At 47.9% G+C, this 24922-nt stretch overlaps 1 protein-coding gene across 2 annotated transcripts in view; it reads left to right on the top strand.

Moving 5' to 3' along the window:
* GRID1 (glutamate ionotropic receptor delta type subunit 1) overlaps window positions 1-24922 on the top strand; it is a 705186-nt gene that overhangs the window by 471073 nt on the left and 209191 nt on the right. For both annotated transcript variants that reach the window (XM_046026168.1, XM_046026169.1), the window contains exons 6-8: window positions 1141-1311; window positions 14124-14285; window positions 15779-15898. In XM_046026168.1, the coding sequence (XP_045882124.1) occupies window positions 1141-1311; window positions 14124-14285; window positions 15779-15898 (453 nt within the window). The remainder of the gene's footprint in view (window positions 1-1140; window positions 1312-14123; window positions 14286-15778; window positions 15899-24922) is intronic.

Here is a 24922-nt window from a genome sequence, read left to right as displayed (position 1 = left end):
CTAAACCTTTCCAGGGCTTCTCATTGCCCTTGGCTGAGTATGAGGACCCCGCCCCACCACAGCTCTGTGGCTGCCCCTGACCACTCCTCCTTTCTGCCTGGGAAGCCATGGGTAGGGGTTGGAGGACAGGGGACTTCATGGGCCCTGCTGCCTCTGCTGGAAATCCTGTGCCACGGGGTGCCCTGTCGTGTCCTCCCACCCCCCAAGCCTCGGTCTTCAGCACTCCCAGCAACTCAGCTCTGCATCCCCCTGGCCCCACATAACACTTCAGCACTTTGCCTAACAAGTTCATCCTTCAGGTTCAGGGTCAGTGCTAATTCCTCTTCGAAGCCCTTCCTGGAAGGAGCTCCCTGTGGTCTGCTGCCTTTGCTGTTTCTCTGCTTTCAAATGCTCAGTGAAAATGGGGTAATAATGGGATTTATCTCACAGAACTTTTGCAGTCGTGAGCAGATAATAAATGAGATAATGAGTGTAGATGTCCACCATGGAAGCACAGTGGGTTTCCTTGGCCCCTAGATTTCCTTATGGTGGCACTTGCATATTTCATGCTATGCAGACTGGAAACTTTACTGGGTGGGGTTAGGCCTGACTCATTCAAGGTCATCTCCCCAGTGCTCAGTACAGAAGAAACCACATAGGAGATGCTGGGTAGGTTTTATGCAAGGAATGAGTGGGTATATTTTCAAAATTTGAAAGACCTTAAGAAAAAAAAAAAAAAGCAAATCTAATTGAATTAAGGAAAACTTAATTGCATTTTGGCCAAAATCAGGTTTGTTTCTCTCAGGTAGATGATGACCCCCAATAGGAAATGTAGCTTTGACTTCCAGCGGCTGCCTACTATGACATTCAGCAGGATGGATTCTTCAGAGCTTGACCCCAAGGAAGCCAAGGCATGGTGGTTTGGCGGTCAGATATCTTTTTCTGGCCTGCAGGAAAGCTGTTGAATAATCTTATTTGCATTTTAGGGTTAGCGAGTGTTGTTTATAAATAACCAACTAATGGACTGTGTGACGTGGGCCCAAGCCCTTGACCTCTTCAGCACCAGCTGCTGGGGAGGTTGGCCATCGATACCTCCCGAGGGGCCTTTTGCAGACACGGTTGGTGAATCAATGGTGAGCCTGAGTCTGGTTGTCTTCCTAGGAAATCAGCGACCCGGAGATCCTGGATCTGGTGCACAGCGCCCTTGGCCGGATGACCGTGGTTCGGCAGATTTTCCCATCTGCAAAGGACAACCAGAAATGCATGAGGAACAACCACCGCATTTCCTCCCTGCTCTGTGACCCCCAGGAAGGCTACCTCCAGATGCTGCAGGTCAGTGCTCCCCTCCCAACCTCCCTCCAGAAAGGGGTCTCACCTGTGCCCTTGGCCTGCTGCAGGCGAGGGGCAAAGATATGCCTCAGCTTCAGCTGAGCACTGTTTCCCACCAACTTTAATTGCTAGAACCCTGTCATTTGCTGAAATTGAAACCAGTCAATTGGGCAGTGCCTCTGAGCAGCGTTAGCAGGCAATTATGCCTGTTGTCAGCAGACAGGGCCTATTAGCTCACTGGGTGTCTCTTGTATTTAAAAGTTACATGTTCAGGGACGAAAGCGATCACTGTGTCTTAGGCTTCTGTGCTGACTACTTTGTGGGTGGTGGGTTTGCTTGGCAGGATTGGGGATGGGGAGTCTGTTTTAGGGTCTTCCCTGTGGGAAGTCAATAATACAGAAATAGGTCCTGTGAATCAACTGGAGACTACCCCAGCTCATCCGCTGAGGGCTAGTGTTTAGGTCAACTATGACAGTGCCGGAGTCCCAGCTGAAGAGGGAGAGGCAAAAGGTAGGACCTTGACTTGCCTAGGTGTTGCATTCCTTCCAAGGCAACAGGTCCGATGTTTCTGGACAGTGCTTCTGCCACACCTTGTACCATACATGCAATCAGTGTTAGCTTCTCCTGGGGCCAGGGAGGAGGATGTGGGGTTGTGTACCTATTGGAAGAGGTGGTTTTCTCTCTGAGTGTTTGGGAATAATGATGAAGCATGGTGAAGACTGTCCTCTGGCAGCCCAGAATCCACTTCTTCATTAAGAATGTTGTGTATAAGAAAACTTTCATATGGGGTCACCTGGGTGGTTCAGTCGGTGAAGTGTCCAACTCTTGGTTTCAGCTCACATCATGATCTTGTGGTTGTGGGACTGAGCTCCATGTTGGGCTCTGTGCGTAGTGCAGAGTCTACTTTAGATGCTCTCTCCCTCTCCCTCACACTCATGCTCTTTCTCTCAAATAAATAAAAACTTAAAGGAAACTTTCATTTGATGCTGGGTTGCTGACCCATAACAGAAGGAAATTTCCCCCAACTGGGTTTGCAACAATTGCCCAGAAATTTGTGCATGTGATATGCTTGCATTCAGTGTTTGAAAATAATTGTACCTCCTCTACCCAGCCAGGCCTGAGGAGTAGAAATCAGGGTTCAGGACAGACATGCTGTGTCTGCTGCCTGAGTATCCATTCTGTCCCAGGACATTTTGGTATTACCTTACCGGGGGCACACATTTTGGGGAGGGGGATGATTAGAATCTCTGGAGTGGGCTGGGTCCTGTGGAATCTACCAAAGCATCCAATCCATTCTGTAATCTTACGTTTAGGGACGGGGGAAGGAAATGTGCCCCAACAGATGGTAAACACTAGAAATATATTCTTGGTTGATGAGGAAACATAGCAGACACAGATTTTAGCTGGAGTAATTCCCACTACTCCCATATACACTGGTCCAGGAAGCCACCACAATGTTTGAGGGCTTCCTAAGGTGGTGAAGGATCAGCCAAGGGAGTGGACAAAGGCCCCTGCAGGGCCTGTGGACTCAAGAGCCCTGGGCATATGGGCCAGGGGTAGAATGTGCTTCATACAAGATTTTATATTTTTGGGTGCTGCTGGGCTGCTCTACCTTCCTCCTTTCTAGAGCTTAGAAGAAGTAGGACCAAGTAAGTCCCCCTCTCTGGGCCTCTGTTTACCACCCCTACTGATTCGGTGGATTGGAGTAGGGTGAGATGATGCGGCTCAGACAGTGTGTGCCCAACACTGTGTCCTCACCTGGGGTAGGAGGGTGAGGGGATCCTGTCATTCTTTGTGTGGCCAGACCCTGGGAGGGTCTTACTCCCAGGCTGTTCTCCCCAGGCTTTCACCCCTTGAAGGTCTGAATCCCTCTCCAGCCTTGCCCCCACCCCACCCCTTTGCCCCATCACTTTTTCCGGTTCTTGCCTGGTCACACTGCACTCCTTCTCTTTGAGGAGCCAGAAGGGGCCCCTTACAGGACTCAAGTCTGTGTGGCATGCACTGTGGGCAGCAGGAGAGGGGGAGTACTTCTCATCAAGGCCTCTGATCACCTGTCATATTATGTACTAAACGGTGCTGTTGGGTTCTTTAGTGGCACGTCAGACACACTAGATGCAAAGAATGCATCCTGGAGGACAGGAGAGCAGAGGAGATTGGTAGGACGGATGAGACATCTGGTGGAGGGCCTACTAAAATGACCCATAGACTTTAAGAGGGTAAACAGAGGCATAGCTCTGAGATGTGTGGCTCGTTATCATCAAATGTGGTAAAGGCAATATCAGACTTAGAAACCTGACCATTCTGTCTGCCTTTGTCTATTCCTGCTGACACCCAGGCCCTACATCAAGAGCAGGATGGAAGAGGCACATCACAGGGATCTTGTGGCAGGGGGACTAGCAGTAACAGTGGCAATAATCGCAGTAGTAGTAGTAGGAGTGCAGTAACTGTACTATTAGTAGCAACAGTAGTCAGTAGTGATGGTAGTAGCAGCAGCAGTTTTAGTAGTAGTGACAGTAGTAATAGTAACAGCAGTAACACTAGCAGTAGTAACAGTACAGTAACAGTACTAGTAGTAATAATAGTAGCTGTGCAGTAACAGTGCTGTTAGTAGTAGCAGTAGCAGCACTAGTAACAGTAGTAGTAGTAGCCGTGCAATAACAGTACTAGTAGTAGCAGTAGTAGCAGCTGTGACAGTAGTAATAGTAGCAGTAGTAGCGGTACAGCAGCAGTAGCAGTAGCATTCTGTAGTAACAATGCTAGTAGTAATAGCAGCAGCAACGATAGCAGTAATAGTAGTAGCAGTACAGTAACAGTGCTACTAGTAGTAGCAGAAGTAGTAGTAGCAGTATCAGTGCAGTAATAGTACTACTAGTAGTAGCAGTAGCAGCAGGAGCACAAGAGCCGCATCCCCTCGGTTCAAATCCCAGTAACTCTAGGTACTAATGAATTATTTCATTATTGTTATTTATTTGTCATTGTGTGCCTCAGTTTCCTGTTCTGTAAACTGGAAGGAAAATGTCTATCCCTCAGAGACATAATGAAAATTAAATGAGGGAGCATACAGGAAACATCTAGAACAAGATTGAGCTGTTAACTGTGTCACTATAGAGGAGGTGGTCAGATGTGTTCAGTGTCTGCTGAAAGGCTGACCATGGCCTCATTTTTTTTTGGAAGGTATAGTCCACTTGTCTTTCTGAGCAAGCTCTTTAAATGCATCACAGCCGGTGGGAGAGCAGTTCCCCAGTCTGGCCCCATCTCGCGTCTCGGGCTTCATGTACCACTTACTGTCCGCACCACTCGCGCAGGCGCTCCATCAGAGCTGCCTGGCGTCGGGGAGGAGAGGCCATGTCCGGGAGACCCACTCAGCCCTCCCAACCTGCTTGTTGGAGACCCTCCATAAGGACTGATGGGCTAGATCTGTTAATGATGCAGGTCTTAACACAAGTTAAACTGTTTCTAGAAGTCTCCTTATATATCTATAAATAAAGCACTTTATTAAAGGAAATCTGTCTCTATTTGTTGCCTCTGCCTTGAGTGGGGGTGTGAGGAGAGGGAAATGTGGATTTACTTCCTCATCCGGCCCAACTCCTAGATTCATTTACAAGCCATTCTCTTTGAGTTTCCTTAGTAGCTATTACCACTTCTTTATTTCTTAATGACAGTATAGAAAACAAACTAATTTCTACTAGCCTCTAGCTGTGAGATTTATTGAGAAGACTCTAACATGTTTAGAACAACTAACTCAAGAAAAAATAAAACATTTATGTCATGGATTATTAACTTTGTCTTGATGGAATTAATGAAAATCCTTTTGGAAGTGGAGTTCTCAAGTCCCTCTTTTCGTTCTTCCCCCAGACGGCTGCTAATCTTAGGACAATAACTCTGGGTTAGAAGTTTTCCTGAGGACCATCATGAATGGGAAGTTTTTACCAGATCATCTGTCTCGTGGCTCCTCCACTGAGCTGGGCTCAGAAACCCTATTTTCTTCTATTAGGCCTGTGGTCAGGGTTTCCTGTGCTCCAGACCCAAAGCCAGCCCTCTTACAGCAAATCAATTTGGTTCCTATTTATTACAAAGAAAGACCCTTGGAGGAAAAATACCTAAGTAAGTGACTTATCGGAGCTCCAAAAGCATTGTATTCACCCGTGTGCTCTTGTCTATTTTCCCCTACAAAGCACTGTCTCATTTGGGTATTTCTCATTCTTATTTTCCTGACAAGTTAGTTTAGGGCCTGTCTGACTCGGCCAGTAATAAAAGTGATAACTAGTCTCTAAGAACCTTGAGACTTTGCTAAGATTTCATAGACAGCCTTGCTCAGAGGAGAATCTAGAAAGTACTCCGTCTTCAGAACGTGCTGTCTGGTGACTTCAGGGCTGCAATGGAGCTAACAGATATATTGTCACATTGTGACCCCATTTATATTCAAATGGTTTTTCAAAGGGGAACAGGCACGTGATAGGAGCTGTGTCATCTGGTCAGTGTGGAGCCTGATTCTTGAATTAAGCTATGGGGGCGGGGCTCCTGGGTGGCTCAGTGGCTTAAGCTACGGGGGCTAATGCGGTATTATTATAAATGCCCCCTCAGGTTGGAATTTCTCCTCTTAGGGCATTTTTAAAGTATCCAGTGACTTGATAGATGGATTCACTCTTCTCTCGCTGAGTCTATGAAAATATTTCAAAACTCCCCCTCCCCACCTGTCCCTATTTCTTTAGGGCTCTCTGGATTATTCTCTGGCTACAAGTTGTTTGCCAGTCTGCCAGTAGAAGCCTTTCCTCTGGAGTGACAGTGAGCTACCCCACACCATAGCTATCTTGGACTTCATGTCACTTTCAGTGCTTTCCATTTTTCACCCTAAACCCTCAGAGGGAACATAGAGCAACCGTCGGTCAGGAGACCTGTCGGGTGCACGGTGAAGCATGATCCTCACTGCCGTTGTCAGAGACAGTCACACAGATGGTCTCTCTGGCTGCAACCAGCTGCTGTCCTGGCCACACATGGCCACCTGCGCATCTGGAGCCCAGAGAGCCTCAGGTATGGACCAATGCCTCTCCCTACGCTGCCATCCCCTGGGCTTGGGTGGTGAGCAGAGCTCCCCATCCCCTTTGCCCTCTGCCCCATCCCCTTTGCTTTCTGCTCCCTCCTCAGCCTGGGCTGTGGTGGCCTCTCTCAGGATGGGCAGGCTGGCAGCAGTTGGCCCGAAAGACCTTGCCTGGGGATGGATTTCTCAACCTGTGACATCTGGGCGTCAGCTTGTCCTCCCAGCAGGACCCTCTGCTGGCTGCTTGTCTGACTTTGCTGGATGACCAGAGCCTGTTTGAGGATCTGGTCAGACGTTAGTTCCTGCTGTTTGCCCCTGTGAGGTCTCCCTGAACAGTCCCCTTGGCTTGATTAATGATGGAGGGAAGAGGAAACTGGGCTCCTTAGGAGCCTGGAGGAAATGCAGACTTTCTTAATGAAAACATCTCTGAGGTTTCTCTCTCCGGCGTTGGGGGGATAATGGTCTGGTGTCAAGATGGACCTGGCTTGTGTGGCTGTGACCCTGGCCTGCCATTCATCTTCCTTTGCCTTCAGGCATGTTTCTTCTCTTGATAATTCAGGCACAATTCCCTGGGCCCTGGCGTGGAGACAAGGCTGGAGCACCCTCAGATTTGCTACAGGGAAACGTCTCCCGAGAGCGGGCTTCACAGCGGGGCCATTGTCCCTCAGGGGTCTCTCCCTTCCAGTCTGAGGGTGGTGGGCACAGGTTTCCCCCTGCTGGGGTCCTGATGGGATCAGGAGAGGATAGCTTTCCTGAAGAGCTTAGCGTATTTCCCAGGGAAGGGGGATTGCTGGGGAAGCTTATATTTTCATTTCTCCTGGCCCTAATCCTGCTTCTGGGGAGTCAGGTAAGTAAATAGATCATCCAGGCTTCGGAGGGGATGGCCTGCACCTCACTCAGTGCTGACCCAGATGCAAAATCAGTGCCTTTCTTGGCTTCACGCACAAATCCAAGTCTCAAAGACGCTGTCACGTATGGTAGGGGCCAGGGTGGGGCATTGGCATTGTAGTGGCACAGACAGCCTGTGAGGTCCTAAGTCCCCTCCTGCTGGGGAACGTTCCCTGCTTGTCCCCTCCCCCTCAGGCTCTATCCTCTCTTTCCTGCTGGCCTTCCTATCTGTCCTCTATTTTCTCTCTCTGGGTCTTGACTCCAGAGTAAATTCTCATTTTTTCATGAAGATCAACTTAATGGTTTCACTGGTAGCCTTTGTTCCTGCTGACGCAGGTAGTTTCCTAAATAAAATGTAGTTACTGATGTAGTGGGGATTCTGGTGCTAACTCTTAAAAAAATGAAATCTGTTTTTCCATCTTGAGTCCTCGGTTGGCTTCATGTGATTGGTCTTTGGTTATCCAGCAGCCAGGAGAGTCTACCTGGGTTTCTTAAGAACTTGCAGGCCCTCGTCAAGAGCTCCTGGCCAATTTCTGTCCTCTACCTCCCAGACATGTGTCCTCACCTTTCCCATTTCCCTCCTGAGGACCCACTTCCTGCACAGGTTATTGGCTTTGGAAATGCAAGCCTTGCCGTGATCCCTGCCCCTACCTGCTCCCTAGTCTCCTGGAAATGCCCAGATTCTGACTGGAGATGGACACTTCCCATGGAACATATCATTCCGTGGAACATATACCCTTTTCCCAGTGTGGCCTCTGTCCTCTGTCAGTCATATTCTAGGAAGCATTCTCTTTTCAAATACCTTGATATGTCTTTACCTTGGCGTTTTTTTTTTTTTTTTTTTTTAAAGAACAGACTTAAATCTAGTCATTTAGCATTCACTAATTCTACAAACACTCCTTATGCACTCATTATGTGCCACTTCCTATTTTAGACATTTCACAAATGCTCTGTCTTAATTCCCACAAGCTCTAAATCAATGGGGAAATTTCATCTCTCTTCGCAGCATGGACAGGTTAGAACAAAATGGCATATACAGAAACTCAGAGGCCCAGGAAAGCAGGGGTCATGTTCAGTGTCTGAACCCTAAAAGGTGGGGGAGGAGGTGAGAAGTGTTGGAGTTCAGTCAGGGCCGAGGGTAGCCGCCAGGGTACTAAGGAGGAGGGGGCTTGGGTGGGTGGGCTGGGAGACAAGGTAAGCAGTGGTTGCTGTTTCTCTAGGGAGAAATGAGGGCACCTGAACCATGCTGTGGTTGTGGGAAGTCACCACATAGAGAGGACATAAGGAAGCTTCCTTGGGATTGAAGCCCCTAAGTCTGGTCAGGAGCAGGTAACAGGTAACAGGTGATAGAGTATAGAACAAGGAGGTTCCTACAGGGTTGGGCTGTAGCTGCCCCTGTTCTAGGCATACTTGCCTGCCTCCGCTTTTCTCCTGCCCACCTGGGTGGTCTCATGGCAGGGTGGGCTGCAGAAGGCTCCTGTGGCTGAGCCAGCCCTGCAGTGCCAATGTCAGACCTTCCCCTGTAATGGGCCAAGCCACCTCCCTTTCAGGACTCTGAGTCAGGGCATCGTGAGGCCCCCACTCTGGGCCTTCCTATGTTGGTACCTTTTCTGGAACTCCCTGAGGGTAGAGAAGTAGCCTTTCCCGTGACAGGCAGTTCTGCATCACTTCAGCCCGTGCAGCCCCAGAAGGCCTGGCTCAGACCCGGGGACTGTGACAGCTGTACCTCGCTGCTGGGGCAGGAGGAGACCAGGAACACGGGTCCAGGCAAGCTGCTTTCAGGCCGAGCTGGGCACATAATGCTCAAGGGGATCCTCGCTCAGACTTCCCAGTCACCAGCTGCAAAATCCAGATATGACTCCTGCTCACCCTTAAGCAGCTTTCAGACCAGTGGGCCCTGGGGGAGAGGGTAAATGGTGTTGGCAGAACAAGTTTGGTTTCCCAGTAGTCCCGAGGCTTCAGTGTACCAGACCTGTGCTAGGCTCAGAGACGGGCACATGCTGGAGGAGCTCTCAGACCATCCACATCAAAGTCAGGAGCCTGTGTAGATCCTTCATTCCCCCTTGCCTTTCTTCCATAAATAAAGCTGCCCCCAGAGAGCGTGGCACATGGGAGTACTGCTATCCGCAGTTCTCGGGGAAGTAAGTTCGGACCACCCCCACCGCACCTCTCCGGGGACAGTGATCTTATTGGATTTGATTGTCCTTGAGATGAATCTAGAGCATTAAATGGCTTGTTTAACGTGACTTTGTAAGTGAGTGCAAGATTCAAGTCACCGGTTGAGGAAGCATGTACTGAACACTTGCTAGGTCCATGCACTAGAAGAATGAATGGCAATGAGCAAAGCTGGCCCAGGCTGGGATGAATCCAAAGCTCTTGCTCTTCCTACCAGGCCACCTGGCTAGGCTGCACACAGAGTTGAGTCAGAGTCGTACGGTGTGACATTGAAAGAGGAATCGGGCATGTATCTCTCAGGTGGGGAAATGAATTAGCTGGCCTCCGTTCCAGCTCTGTCCCCACTTAGAGTGGAGGCCACAGGCTCCAGCCTCAGGCCCCTTGCGTGGCTCTGGCTCTTGTCTTCCTCTGACTTTACTCCCTCTGGCATCTCTGACCTGGTTCCAGGCCTTTTGCTTTGCATCCAGGTCTTTACTCTACCATGTCCTTGGCTTCAAACTTCAGTCTGTCTTCTGCTTCTCATGCCTGCTTTCACCTGAAATGCTTTTTATTTATTTATTTATTTTTTTTGGTTTTGCTTCCTTGTCACTTTTGTGCTGTAATGTCCCTAGGCCATCCAGAGGGGATGAGGGTTTAAATAACGACAGTCCCTTCTCTGCTTGTCTCTCTTCTGTGAATGAGCTCTGTGCTGTACCTTAACTGAGAAGTGAGGGAAAGAGACAAGGATTCCTTCCAACCAGGACCCTTTTCTCTGCTCCTGTGGCCTGGAACTCAGCTTGGTCTGTTAACCCCTTGAGCCCAACTATGAGTGAGTGTTCATGTAGCTAGGAGTCTCTCTCCTTCCAGACCACTTTTCTTGGTTTGACGCCCATCATGACCATCCCTTGACACTTGGTCTCCACCCACCTCCCCTGAGAAAAGTCTTGCTTTATGTTTGTCATGACCCAGATGAAGCCCCAAGCAGAGGCTGCCTTTCTACTACCTGCTCTTGATCTTTCCCCCAAAGGTCCCATCTCCAGTCTGCAAACAACTGGACTGTAAGGGTAGTGCCCTCCCTTGGTGTCCCCACCAGTAAACCTGGCAAATCACCTAATTGGGAGGATGCTGAGGTAGGACAGGAAAGACAGGGCCACGGATCAACACAGGGTGTTAGTGTCTGCCTACAGTAGGGAGGAGTACTGACATAGCATCTAACCAGGAGAAGGGACAGGAGTAAGAGGATGTGGAGCTCCAAGTGGGGATCAAGAAGACATTCTGAGTAGGCTGTAGATGAGAAGCAAGTTGTGTTTGAACAAAGGAAGTTCTCTCCCAAGTCAAAGTAGAGGTGGCCCGTCTCTTCTTCTACTGTTCTCTCTTTTTGGGAACCAAGATCAGTGTTTATCCTCTTAGCAAGATATACATCCTCCATTCACCCATCTATCTGTCCATCCATCCATCTCCCCCTCCATCCTTCCATCCATCTGCCCCTCCTCACTCCCACCTACCCATCCCCCAATCCATCTATCCATTTATCCCTCCATCCATCCACCCATCAAGTATGCATTAAGCACCAACCATATTCCAACCATATGGTTGGTGCTGGATTCTGTGGTTAGAGATGGTAAGAAAAGTTATACACACACACACACACACATAAAAGTTTCATATATAAAAGTTATTTACAAGTTATATATGAATATGTGCACATTTATCGATATATGTATATACATATGTGTATGTGTATATATATGTATTCATGCATGTATGTATATATGTGTAAGTTATATCTATAACATTTCCAGATATATCTACCCGGAAAAGAGAATTGCTGAAGCCTTTAAACTGAAAGTTTTTTCCTTTGACCTGAAATGTGGTCACCCTTCCCAGCAGACATACTTGTGGAAGGACCGAGGGCTTCCTCTGGCCTTTCTGAGTCACATCCTGTTTTTGCCTCTTCGTTGCCAGCCTCTCTGCATTCATACACTCGTTAAGTACCTTAATTCATTGTGAACAGAAGTGCTGGAGGTAAAAAGGGATATTCCGTTGGGTGCTGGTCTGGGCCATGGCTGGGGCGGTGCTGTCCCAAGTGGTACGTGCATGTGCATGAGACGGAATATGGGTCAAAGAGTGTCAGTTGCTTGAATGCCGTCAGCTAGGAGTGGGTGCCTGGGAACCCCATGAATGTCTTGAGAAGAGAAATCTTCACATTATGAAGGACTCTCCACTTTGAATTATTCTTTTGGAAAAAATAAAATAAACCGAGCTAACTCTAAGTGGCTGACATTGTCCTGTAAAAACGTCTCATTATGAGTTTGTATTCCAGAAGGGAGGTGGACTTGTCAGCAATCATTCTGCAGTGGTAGGAGCTCCTGAGAGGGGGGATCTGACAAGCACAGAGAGTGGGTTAGTCTTTCTTATGGAGCAAATGTACCCCCAGGGCTCGAGGACTAGGAGACCCAGTTCAGGGGTTCCCTGTAGGACAGGAGGTGGGTTCTCGGTGATGGAAATGACTGCTTTCTGCTGTCAGGCAAGCCCCTGTGTACCACAGGGCTCTGGAACAGGACACCGACCACTGACACACCTGCTTCCCCTAGGCCTGAGGCCTAGCTAAGTTGACAGTGTCCATGTCATCTAGGCACACTCCCGCACACTCCTGCCACATCTGAAACATCGCCTGTCCATCCCCCACCCTCTTCTTCCACAGGCCTTCGTGACCCACATCTCTGTGGCCACTGTAAGGATGCAGGTTGCACGTGCTTAAGACAGGGCTCTGCAGGCAAGGCCAGGACATGTGAACACCTGCAGAAGTGGTCAGCTCTGCTTGACGTGCGGTGGCGGGAATGCCCCAGGCAGTTAGCGTGAGTTGCTGGACAGTCAAGATGAAGCATGGAGCAGATGGTTTGAGGTCCTGCACTATGTCAGTTGCAGGGGACATTCCATGCTACCCCAGCTCTTTTCTGGAGCTCTGCTTTGGGGGCACCCAGCCCAAGACACGTGAGGCAAGAAATTGCAGGTGGAGAGCAAGGTGTGTAGGTACCAGGGGTGTGAGGGCCAGCCTGGGGAGTGGTGAGAGGTAAGGCTGGGTGACAGTAGGGGTTCTTCCTGCAGCCCAAGGATCTTATTTGATTCTCCCAGGAGTCCTGTGAGGTTGACACATTCTCCTATTTATATCCAGTGATTTTGTTTTCCTGAAATATTTTTAGCAGAAATCTTGCTGCTTAGGTGTGCAGAGACTCATCCCCTTGACCCACTTCGGCTGTTGGTTGTTTGTGCAACAGTGACCAGGAGGGACCACACACCTGAACAGAGGCAGACATCCCCTCCTTCCCACCCCCTCCCCTTACACTCTCCTCCGTTTGTGCTCCATGACCTCCCCTTGGAGGAGTGGGCTGACGAGAAGAAGTACCAGGTTGCCTTCCTTCCTGCAGAGGGCTCTGGAGGGGCCCCTGAGAGGGTGGATGCTGGTGTTCAGGCTCAAGCACATCAGGGTGTTGAGTTGCTGTTAGGACGGTGAGCCAGATCTGTCTCATCCCTGGATACCAGCGTGATGGTCATGTTCTCCTCACTGTTGTCCCAGTGTCTCCCCAACACTCATGCTCTTGGGAGTTCTGAGGTGTCTTCTGTGAGCCATCTCTCTGTAGTGGCTCAGCATGGGGTACTTCTCATATGTGCACAGTTGCAATCCCCAAGTGTATCCTGGGCTGGCAGTGATGTCCCTGCAGGGCAGGCTCTGCGGGCTCAGAATCTCCATTACCATAAGCTGCCAGTGTCACTCAGGCCACTCTTTACCCATCTGGGGACCAGAGCGATCTTTCCAAGACACAGATCTGACTTCTGGACACAGATTCGCCAATGGCATCCTTCTCCCAAAGTCACCTATGTTGTTACTCTGTGGCATGACCCACAAGGCTCAACATGGCTAGATCCCTGATCCATGCCTCCCTCTTGATCCCACTTCCTCTCTGCGCTACCCATGGTTGCAGACATTTGGTACTGGATTCAGTCCCTCTAACCCAGGGCTTGGCCACTTGTGGTCCTTGGGCTGGATCCAGCTCATTGCCTATTTTTTTAAATCTAATTTTATCTAAGTCTTTATTTTTTAATAAAGATTTATTGGCACATCCCTTGTTTATGTGTTGTCTGTGGCTGCTTTCCTGCTGTAACAGCAAAATTGAGCCCCGTGAAAGAGACTGGAAGGTCCATAAAGCCTAAAATTTTTCATAGATACATTTTTCATAGCCTAAAATTTCAAAGCCTAAAATTTTTCATAGATAGTGCTGCTAGATCCTGCCCTACCTGACCCTGCTCCTTTGTACCTTCGTGCCTTGGCCTAATGCTGCCTCCCTGTAATGCTCCCCATCCTTTATCCTATGAATCCTTTGAGACCAAGATTTCTGCCCATCCTTCCCCTATCCTGTGTTACCTGAGCAGGACATCCCCTTGCAATCTTGCACAAAGCCCGTGTATAAGTCTCAACCGTGGTGCTGACCATGCTGGTTCTCCTAGTGTTGTACAGATCCACTGCCCACTCTAGTTCCTGAAGCAGAGCTAGCTCTTATTCTACTTAGGACTCCACTGCCTGGCCTGATTTTTGAATGAAGCTAGGAGACTGTGGTCTACATACTGGGCACCACTTGTTAGTGTTGGCCCCCTGGATCACCCAGACCCTCTGCTGGTTTCTCCCATTTCCGAAAATGCATCAGTGGAAAGGGTTTCACTGCCTTTGTGTTTGCAGATCTCCAACCTCTACCTGTATGACAGTGTCCTGATGTTGGCAAATGCCTTCCACCGGAAGCTGGAGGACCGGAAATGGCACAGCATGGCAAGCCTGAATTGTATACGCAAGTCCACCAAGCCATGGAATGGAGGGAGGTCCATGCTGGACACAATAAAAAAGGTGTGTGTAAGGGGACACCCAAACTGGGCGAAGGCTGAAGATAGGCCCTTCTTTGTGCACAGACACTTCCCCACCCCCTTGAGCAAGTGCTCTAAAGCTTAACTTTTTTGCGTGTTTGCTCCTGCAGGCCTCTCCCAGGCCTCTCCCAGGCCTCTTTCCGTGCCACTCTTCCTTTCCCAGCGTTAAAGGCTGGTGAACTGGGCTTCATGGATATATATATATATTATTATTATTGTTATTGTTTGTTTTTCTACAAGGAGATTGGACTTAGAGAGGTTAAGTAACTTGCCTAAGTTCACAAGTAAGCAAACAACCGAGGCAACTGCCCAGCTTATGTGTGTCAGATGGCCATTGTTCCTAAGAGAGGCTGTCTCAGTCAGCAGTGTGTGTGCTGATTGCCAAGACCTTAGTTGGTGTGTGTGTGTGTGTGTGTGTGTGTGCGCGCACATGTGTTCTGCATTGATGATGTATTGCACACACTGAGGCATGGCATCAACTTGAAGGGCTGGATTTGGAGTAAATTGGGTAATCACAGACTTGTTAGAGTGAGTTGGCTTCATGAGGCTTCAGAAGAGCATTTAGGAAAATCTACGGTGCTAGGAGTTGCAGGCACAGTAAATGGTGCTTGGTGGCATTAGCACTGAGCATATTCTGTGTTGGTTGAATTTACTGCAGCCTGAGCCAGAGCTGGGGCACCTCTCTGGCCAGCTCAGGCTCTGGGACTCCCCCGGCTCACAGTCTATGGGAGATCGAGGCTGGATGACACCCCCACCCTAGGCTTGAAGAGAAAGGGAACTCACCACAGCCTCCCTCGGCCTCTCTGCCACCTGCTCTATGGAGCAGTGCATGGCCAGAGAGAAGGGCAGGACTTCCACACCCACCACGTCCCATCTGTGCTGGACACCGTGATTCATACACATTGCATCCTTCAAACCTTGCAGGCTCTGTGATGCGGAACTTATTAACTCCAGGCTGGAGATGATGGGAGATGGCTTGCCCAAGGTGGCACAAGCAGCAAAGCCAGGACTTGAGCTAGTATTGGCCTTCAGAGCATAGGCTTGCTGCTCTGTAACTTACCGCCTTATGTCTGATGTGGCTCTGTTGACCTTTGACCCCCACCCCCTTGGCTCAGGCTAAGGTGACTCCTGGTGCAGATGGCAAGGGAAGACTGTGAGCTCTAGGAGGGTAGAAACAAAGCTGTCATCCTTTGATCTCATGGCTAGCATGATACGTGGGAAGGAGCAGGTGCTCTTATCATACTGCCCATATGAATATCAAGTACAAGCCTTCAAAATTTCCCTTGTGAGCAGACGTCTGGGAAGTGTTGATCTTACTCTGGGGCTGTAGAACTGATAGCAGCCTTGTCCTCATTACAGCCTGTCCAGTGCGTCCTCAAGACCTTGATCATCCCATTCGTGGGGACTTCCTCTTTCTCCTTGTCATGGGGATTCCATCCTAGATTCTCCTCAGTGAGCTTTCCTTCTCTTCTGCAGGGCCACATCACTGGTCTCACGGGGGTGATGGAGTTTCGGGAGGACAGTTCGAATCCCTACGTCCAGTTTGAAATCCTCGGCACAACCTACAGTGAGACCTTTGGCAAAGACATGCGTAAGGTAAGTCTTAGGGCCCCCACCTGCCTCTTTTCCTGCAGTGGTGCCCCTGGCTCTGTGTTAGGAGCAGGTGTTAACCACCACCAATGTCCCCTCTTCCTGTCTCTCTCTGACAATGCTACCATTTATGTTGGTGTTTATGGGGCACAGTGTGGAGAAGGCTCAGAGAGTTTTTCAGTCAGGAAGTTCTACTGATTCAGTCTCTGAGTACAGCAGGGGGCACCACCTGGTCCTGCTATTTAGCCTTGGGCAGCCAACCAAGCAGGCCTAGGCTGAGACTGGAAGGGGTGTAGTGTTTTCCCCGAGTGGCTGAGATCAGCCCAACTGTGGGACAGGTGTAACTGTGGCTGAGGCAGGAGTCTGAGGTTACAGCCAGTGTCCCCTAGATCTAAGAGCGAGACAAAGCCATGAACAGAAAAATGAACCACAAGGAGGGTGAGAAGCAGGGAAGGGTGGAGCCTAGTTGGGGGGAGAAGGGAGAGGTAGACAAGCTGTATAGCTCAGGGTGGGGTTTGGCTGTTTTATTTGGTGCTAATGAGAGTGGCAGACCTGGGTCTCTTTCCAGTAATACTTTGCCTCTTCCTCTCTCTTCCTATGAAGGATTTTCAGGACTGAAGACTTGGGGGTGGAGGAGGCAGCCTTTGCCCAGAGTTGGAACCCCCAAAGTTAAAGGGAGGATAGCAAGGAAGGTATTGGAACAGTTATCCAAGAACCCCAGATTTGGTCACTTTGAGCCTGTGTGGAATGGATGGTGGGGTTGCAAGGCTCGGTCATGCAGCTGGCTTAGATGCATTCCCAGGAATGGCCCACACAGAAGGCGCATGTGTTTGTTGGGGCATTAACTGATTGCCATACACTCAGGCATGGGCTACTATTATCACACACAGACACACTCATACACATGCATTTCTATACAATTTAAAGGAGGGCATCTCTACTAATCAGTGCCCAAGAGAAGAAGGACACAGTGAACTCTTACTGGGGCAGGATAAACCTTTAACAAAGAGGCCTCTAGCCTGGCTTTGGGCATTGGCTGGGCAGTGGAGAGGCAGGAAATGCTAACACGCTCTTGATAGGTTGCAAATCTGGGTGACAGACTTCTTTGGCTATACTCCTTGAGGAGCAGGTAGAAGGATGCATGTGTGGAGTGGCCGAGGGTGTGAGGGCTGGCGAATGTGCTTGGGGTGGTCATCCTTTATCACATGGGAAGAAGACCAGTTTCCCACAGAGGGACTGGTATGGCCGGGGGTCCATGTGGGATGTGAGAGTTGGGGAGCTTCAGCTTATTTTACGACAGAAGGTGGAGTCACTGGTTGGTCCTATAAATAATGGGAGGTTGAATAATTGGTTGTGATGCCACGCCAGGTTGGGTGATGTTTTGGAGGTTAGTTTGTGGCATCGTAAAGGGTGTTGGCAACTATGGTGTAATACCCCGGAGGGCCGAGGTGGGATGTGCAATGTCAAGGGCATCAGGGAGCCCTCGTGATGTCTCTTAGGGATGCCCAAAGCTGGGAAGTTTGATGGGGGACCAGGAATGGGGGGTCAGCATTGGTCTTTGTTGTTCAGGACCACAACAGAAATCAGCTTGTGTTGGGACTCCCACCTGGTAAGGAGCAATGAGAATCAGGAAGCCACTTTAGTCACCCTGATACCAAAGGGATTGCAGAGTGTAGCTACCTGCCGAGGCAACTAGTCACATTTGCCACCGTGCTTGCTTTCATCCCCCAGTGATCCTCAGAGGCTAGAGACACTCAGGCCCTGCCTGCTGGCTCCCTTGCTGCCCCCAACCCCCTTCTTTCAGCTCAGCTCCAACAACAATGTCCCACAGTAGGTGAGAATCTTGTCGGTGGGGGTCCCCGCCTGCTAGGCCCCCCCCCCCCACCCGCTGACCACTCCAGGTGCCTGAGAGGGCAAGAGGCACTGTGTCCTCCACTTCCTGTTTCAGGTGTCTGGGCCTTCCCTGTTGCCATGGCAATGCTCATCCAATACCCCGAAGCCAATAGGAGCTGGAATCTCTCTGTGTAAGGAGCTTCGGAGTGCAGGAGGCCTGAATGTAATTGAGTTAGAAGGGAAGCTGATTTTCAAGTGGGCTTTATTTTAAAGCGTATCCTTTTGTCATTTTAAAATCTGACCTTAATAACTGCATATCCCAGTTGTTATCTGTCTGCCTGGCAGCTTATCTCTGTTGAGGAGAAGTTATCTGGAAAGCAGGGAATAGGATTTACCATAGCAAATATTTGTTATTCAGGCCCATGGTGCAATCAAGCAAGGTCTGGGAGGCTTCGGGATAAAGCCAGGTGAGGGAGTTGGGACACAGTGTCACAGGTCTAGGGCGGCCTTTGAAAGCAGGACTGAGCTATACGGTCCCGGTGGAAGATGGGGCTGTGAAGGATAGGGCCGGGAAATTGGGGTGACCTAAAAGTAAAGTTTAGGGTGAGCACCCGACTTTGAGGGCAGGGTTAGGATGCTGAAGCACACAAGGGCAGTGCAAAGATCATTCATGCTAAGGAGGCAGGGGCACCTCTGATGACTGTCCCCCAATAGGATCTCTCTGGCCACACCCACTTCTGAATGGTGAAAGGAGCTGACTGGGCAGATTGCTAGATGCTGTCATGCTGGAGCAGGGTCAGGGGTTTTCTACAGAGATGATCTAGGTCTTGATATATGTGCATTTCCTAATCTCTCTCTATTATATATATATAATAGGCATATATAATATAACTTCTGTATATTATATATTATGTGGCCTCTTATAATCTCTCTTTATTCTATATGTAGACATATGTATATATATGTCTATGTAGGTATAAGTTTACATATGTATATATAAGATTAAAAACAACTACAGCAAACAAACACAGGCACACAAAAACAAAAAGCAAGTAGCTTAAGATTTAAACCAAGAGGAATTGTTTAAATTAGGGAGCAAATGGATGTTTTCTTAAAGTAAATATACTCTTGGGGGAATGGCAGGGAGGGGTGAGTCACCCAGACGTTTTAGATGAAGTGGCATCAAGAGACCGTGGATTACTCAGCCCCTTCAGGGGGTGGAAGGAATAGGTGATTGCCTCGAGCTGCAGGGTGCGGGACAAATGCTAATTCAATTATCTCATCCAGGAAGTGCATTCTTGTTGAGGGAGTGCTGGATGGCAAGATCAAAGGTCTATGTCACCAGCCCGCTGTGTAAGTCCAGGCAAAATATCAATCATCTCTGTGTTCTGCTTGGAGCTGCCTGGTACGGGTGGTCATCAGGCAGCCTCACGGGGGGCAGGCTTTGCTGCATAGTCACGTCAAGCTCCCACAGGACTTGGCCTGACATTTGTCCTGGAGGTGTGTGCTTGTTACCATCAGAGCTCCACAAATTTCTTCTCGGTTTTCTCTGTGCTCAGACAGAAATCTGTGAAGGGGAGTCCCATGGCCTTACCTAGGCAAATGTCCTTAGTGGATAACATGAGCTGGGGTGGGATTGTTGGAAGCCCCCTGGATGGAGGTTTCCGAAGGTGGGGGCATGGAAAGCTGATTTGCAGTGGACAGAAGGGAGCAGAGCAGGAACTGTGGAGCTCCTACTTGTAAGCAATGGTGCCTTACAAGTCTGTTGCCTCACTGATTGGGGGATTTTGTGTCACTCCTGCCTCTCCTGAGATTTTGCAGCCACTTCCCTTCCCCGAACCTTCATTTTCTCAGATGGGAGGTGCAGATACTGCGAGCCTCCTGGTTGAATCAAGGGGTCCGTCGGTATGATGACCCCGATGCCACTCTTGGCAGTGAGTGCTGTCCTGTGTGGTGCAGGCCATCAGCTTCTGCCAGGCAGAGCTGTACCCCTACTGCAGGGTGTGTACCTCTACTTCGGACTGTGTAAAAGCAGAGACATGGAGGCAGGCTTAGAATGTGGCCTTCCACCTTGAAGTGCCCTGAACCCCACTACCGAAGCCTGAGGCCAGAGACAGGAGGGAGGCTCTGTGTGCCTGCGCAGTGCCCACTCCGCCTTCACGCATGGGAGCACGTAGCCACTCTCTATAAAGACCCAGTGGGAGAGTGTGCTGGGAACGTGGCCTCTGATGAAATTTTGTTTTTAGGACTGTTTTGGTGTGATTAAAGGAAGAAGGAAAACATGGTTGTCGTTTTGCTTTCTTTCTTTTGTTTGTTTGTTTGTTTGTTTGTTTTTCCTTTCCCACAAGCATGAGTTGCCTGGAGTATAACACCTGCTACAGCCCTGCAGAAACGTTTTTCCATGACATGATTACTGAAGATATCTGCGCTTTTCTATCCTAGTGATACTGATGTGGGAGACTCTTTCCCTTCTACCAATGAAGAGTGCCTGTTACACTGACACCCTGGGGAGACTGCCAGCTGCCCACAGGCCCTTTGAACCTCATTTCCCATGGGCGCTATCCACCTGATTTACTGGCTTAGTGGAGAGTGGCCTGTCTCCTTGGCCAGGATTAGGGGGCGGGGAGTGGTGGGAAGCATCGGGAAAGCCTATGAATTTGCTCTATGTGTTGGTGTTCTAGGGCAAAGAACACTCTGGTGTGGTGAGAGAACAGGACTGTTTCTGATAGAGTAGAATCCAGTTCCAACCCAGAGACTGAGGAATTTAGTCTGGAGTCTTCAAGCTTTTCTTTGGTCCTGGAAAATCTGTTCCAGCAGAATCTTATTGGAACCCAGACACATTAAACAGTTGTAGAAGCCAACATGCAGTGGTTGAGATAGATGGGAAATTGGGGTAGAGGGTCCTGAGGCTTTCTGCACCATCTCCCCCATCTCAGTATTTCTGTGGTTTTCTGAGCAGTTCCACATGGCAAACTGAGGCTCAGAGATCGGAATGACTCAGTTATGTGGCACCAACAAGCATGTATCTGTGCCTGGGCTGGAAGGCAGATTTCCTGAGGGTGATGTGTGGGGCCTGGAGCCTTCTTTCTGAGCTCAGGGCAATGCAGTTCCATGACCCCAACTCCAGGCAGCCCACTTTTCACCCCATCCTCCTATCACCCCACTCTGCCTGCCCCTACAGAGCCTGCAGTAGGGCCTCAGAGTCCATTCCTGTTGGAGCCTGCTGAAGTCCCACCATGGCCCTTGGCTCGGCCTCCCCATTCCAGCCACGACCAAGAAGTGGGAGGGCTTCATTCTCCTTTAACCAGTTTAAGATGCTTCTTCTGTCTTTGTCAATTTCCATTCTTCATGAAAGCTGGCTTTGGACAGGAATCAAGTGCCCTCCTTGATGTCATGTCCCTGGGAAGGCCTTGTGGTTGCTGATAATTCATAGAGCAATAATTGCTCATCATGTAGTGATTGTCATGCCATAGGACCCCGGCCCTCCCGGGGCTTGAAAGTACATCATTAACATTCTTGCCCAGGTCTGCTACACTGTCTTACAAATCTTCCCGCATTCTCAGGGTTCAGAAGTTCTAAGCTGTGAGGCCAGGTGGAAAAGGCACCAGCCAGCAGACAAGATAGCCCTGGTGATGAAGTAGGCGCTGCCACTTAGAGCACAGGAGGAATCCTTTACCTGGGGTCTCCAGCAGCTGGTGCCCGGAGCTGCATGGTAGATTTTGCAATGAAGGAGGGGAGGTGGGCAGTGGTGGGGCTGGGAGAATCCAGCGGGAGTATTGTGCAGTGTCTCTATTAAGCAGCTCTGATAGAGGCTCCCAGCTGTGCACAGTGAGTCACGGAAGAGAAATAAACTTCAGTCTCTTCGTGGATTAGCATTCTTGCAGCATATTTCCCAAGTAAAATGTCAACCGTTCCGAACCCTTGTGCAGAACTGCGTTTGATAGAGCCGAGAACCAAAACAAACCCTGCTGCTTCCTCTGGGTAAAGGGATAAGGAAAAGATACAATTAAGTGTTTCATTTTAAGTACGTTTATCACTTCATTTTGAAGATAGCATCAATACATGCTCATTTAGGGTAGAACCATTAGAAAATATAGATAAATGAAAAGAAGAATATAAAAGTCAGCCATAATCTCTGAACCAAGGAATAAATACTGTTAGCATTTCTGGTGCATTTACCTTCCTTCTTTCTTTATTTTTGTTTCTTTTTTCCCTTGCTCTGTACATGAGGGTAGAGAAAGTGATATGTTTATTTATCAAATTGCTACTTATTGTGCATACATTTTTATATCCTGACTTTCCACTTAATGCTGTATTGGGAGCACTTTTCCTTCTTTTATTCTTTACTCTTATTTTTAATGGAAATACATTACTCAGTTTACAGGAAGCCAACTTAGTTTATCTTCCTATATGATGAATGTTTTGCATTTACACCATATTATGATGTAATAATGTAGTAATGAACATCCAAAATATATACAATTTTATTTTATCTATATTTCCTTCTATTTTTTTAAGAAGTGAATTACCAAACCAAGGATAATAATTTTTTTACAGTTCTTTATATTGTTGACACCCATTTTTCAAATTGATTATAGAAAGATATAACAATTTGCATATCCACCAGTAGTATAGGGAAGTCTCTATTACATCCTGTGCTCAAAACATTGTGTGTTATATTAAACATTTTTGCTACTTTGGTAGCAATATGGAAACATAATGTTGAAAAATTTGCATTTCTTATGGGATTGTGCATTTAAAAATGCAGTCATTGGTCAGTTATATTTCACATTTTGTAAATTACATCTCAGGTCCTTTGCTCTTTTATATTGGGGATGAAGTTTTTCTTGTCACCTCCTATAAACTGTCTTTCAGAAGGGAATTGATAGTTATCTGTGTCAGATATTTTGTTCCCATAAATTGTTTGCCTTTGAAGAAACTAATTTCACACAGGGACATCTAACAATTTAGTATTTGTATTTTTTTTAAGAAAGTCATACCCAGTTCACAAAGTAGAGACTATTCATCCATACTTTCTTCTAGTATTTTTATGGTTTGATTTTATTTCAGTATAATCTGCCATCTCCTTGGGACTGATTTGGGATGAACTGTGACGTGATGACCTAGCTTTTACGTTTTTCAATATTGGTTTCTACTATCCAGGAATCTTCCCTTTCACTGTTGGCTTGAACATCACTTCTACCCTATGCCCTGCTAAATTTCCCATATCCGCCATTGATTTTTAAAACATTCTTAGACTCTTCTTTTTTTTCCCCTCTCAACTGAAATTTAATCAGTCTTTGTACACTTTTAAAATGTACTCATCTGCAAGTAACAGAATGTTCATCTTGAGTGGATTAAACAATAAAGAAGTCTTATTATCTCACATGAAAAGAAGTCTGGAGCTAGGATGGTTCCAGAGTTGGCCAAGGCAGAATTCTGTGCTTAGATCAAAGGCTTGGGTCTTTTTAATCTTCCTACTTGGCTGTGCTCAGGGCATAGTCTGAGCTCTCTTCTAATTTCAGGATGGCTGTGGTGATTCTAGCCATCATACCCAGAAAGACAGTAGCAAGTGAGAGAAGAAGGTCGTCTCTTGCTGTGCGTTTCTTCCTTTTTACAAACGAGGAGACCTTTCCTGGGAGTTGAGCCTGGCTGCTCGTTTTTACGGAGCCATGCTTTTGCTTTTTTATTGTGACAGTTGAGGTTTTCCACCTACATATATGTGACATTGACCTATAGCTTCCCTCTCGGATGCTTGTGTTCAAGTTGTATGAGGCTTGTACTCCCTGCTTACCATGGATAGAGAATCACTCATTCTTTTGTACTTGTAGGGACAGAGCTCTTGAAAGTTGGAAATAATTTAACTTGTAAAATTGCCTGGGCTGGTTGTTGGTCTTGGAGCTATTACTTTGATATCTTGGAAATTCTCTTTCCTGGTTTCTACATTTCCTTGAGTAATTTTTTGTAATCTACTTTATAGAAAATCTTGTATAACCCTGGCATTTTCAAATTCATGACTAAAGCTCTGTATCGTTTTTGCAAATTTTCAAAGTATCTGTCCGTTGAAATATTTCTCTTTTCATTGCTACTCTTGTGTATTTGTGTTGTCTCCCTTTATTGCTTGATTAGACTAGACAGAAGTTTTTTTTTTTATTGATTTTTTTCAAAGAACTAGGTCTAATTTGCTTAATCAATTTTGTTGTATTTTATGTTTCTGTAATTAATTGATTTGTTTTTCTTTCTGTCTCCCTGCTGCCTAGTGTTTGTTTTATTGTTAATTTTTAAACTTATTATAGGAGGCATCAGATAATTTATTCTTTCCCATTTTGGAATGCTCTCTATTTTATCCTGAATATAGTTGCTGCTGAATCTTGGTGGTTTTTCTAATGTAAACTGACATGTAACACTTGTACAGAAAAGTGCCTAAACTGTCAGTAAATCGGTATATTTTCTTTTCTTTTTTTTTTTTTTTTTTTAAGATTTATTTGACAGAGAGAGATCACAAGTAGGCAGAGAGGCAGGCAGAGAGAGAGGAGGAAGCAGGCTCCCTGCCGAGCAGAGAGCCCGATGTGGGGCTCGATCCCAGGACCCTGAGATCATGACCTGAGCCGAAGGCAGCGGCTTAATCCACTGAGCCACCCAGGCGCCCCTATATTTTCTTTTCTTTCATTTTTTTTTTAGACTTTATTTATTTATTTGACAGAGATCACAAGTAGGCAGAGAGGCAGGAATAGAGAGAGGAAGGGAAGCACGCTCCCTGCTGAGCAGAGAGTCCAATGAGGGGCTCCACCCCAGGACACCTAGATCATGACCTGAGCTGAAGGCAGAGGCATTAACCCACTGAGCCACCCAGGCGCCCCTCACAGTGCATTTTCAAAAAGAGAACCCACCCATGCAAATCTACACCCACATCGAGAAACAAGGCATCATAAGTGACTCCAGGGGTCACCCCTGTGCCCTCTTCCCGTCACGACACCCACCAGCAGAAACACTGTTGACCTCTAATGCACGCACTACACACACTGTTGTATCTGCTTTCTTTTGCTCAACATCATGTTTGTGATATTCATGATTACTGTTGTATGTACTTTAGTTCATTCATTCTTACTGTGTTCTAAAATGTAGGTTTTATTATTATCCCGGTATGGTGAGGACAACAGATCCAGAGAGATGCCTACCACTGAAAAGACAGTTTGT

Source organism: Meles meles, chromosome 13 (genome assembly GCF_922984935.1).
Source record: "Meles meles chromosome 13, mMelMel3.1 paternal haplotype, whole genome shotgun sequence".
NCBI classification, from domain to species: Eukaryota; Metazoa; Chordata; class Mammalia; order Carnivora; family Mustelidae; genus Meles; species Meles meles.
Note: the sequence above shows the minus strand (reverse complement) of the source record. Positions and strands in the feature narration are given on the sequence as shown.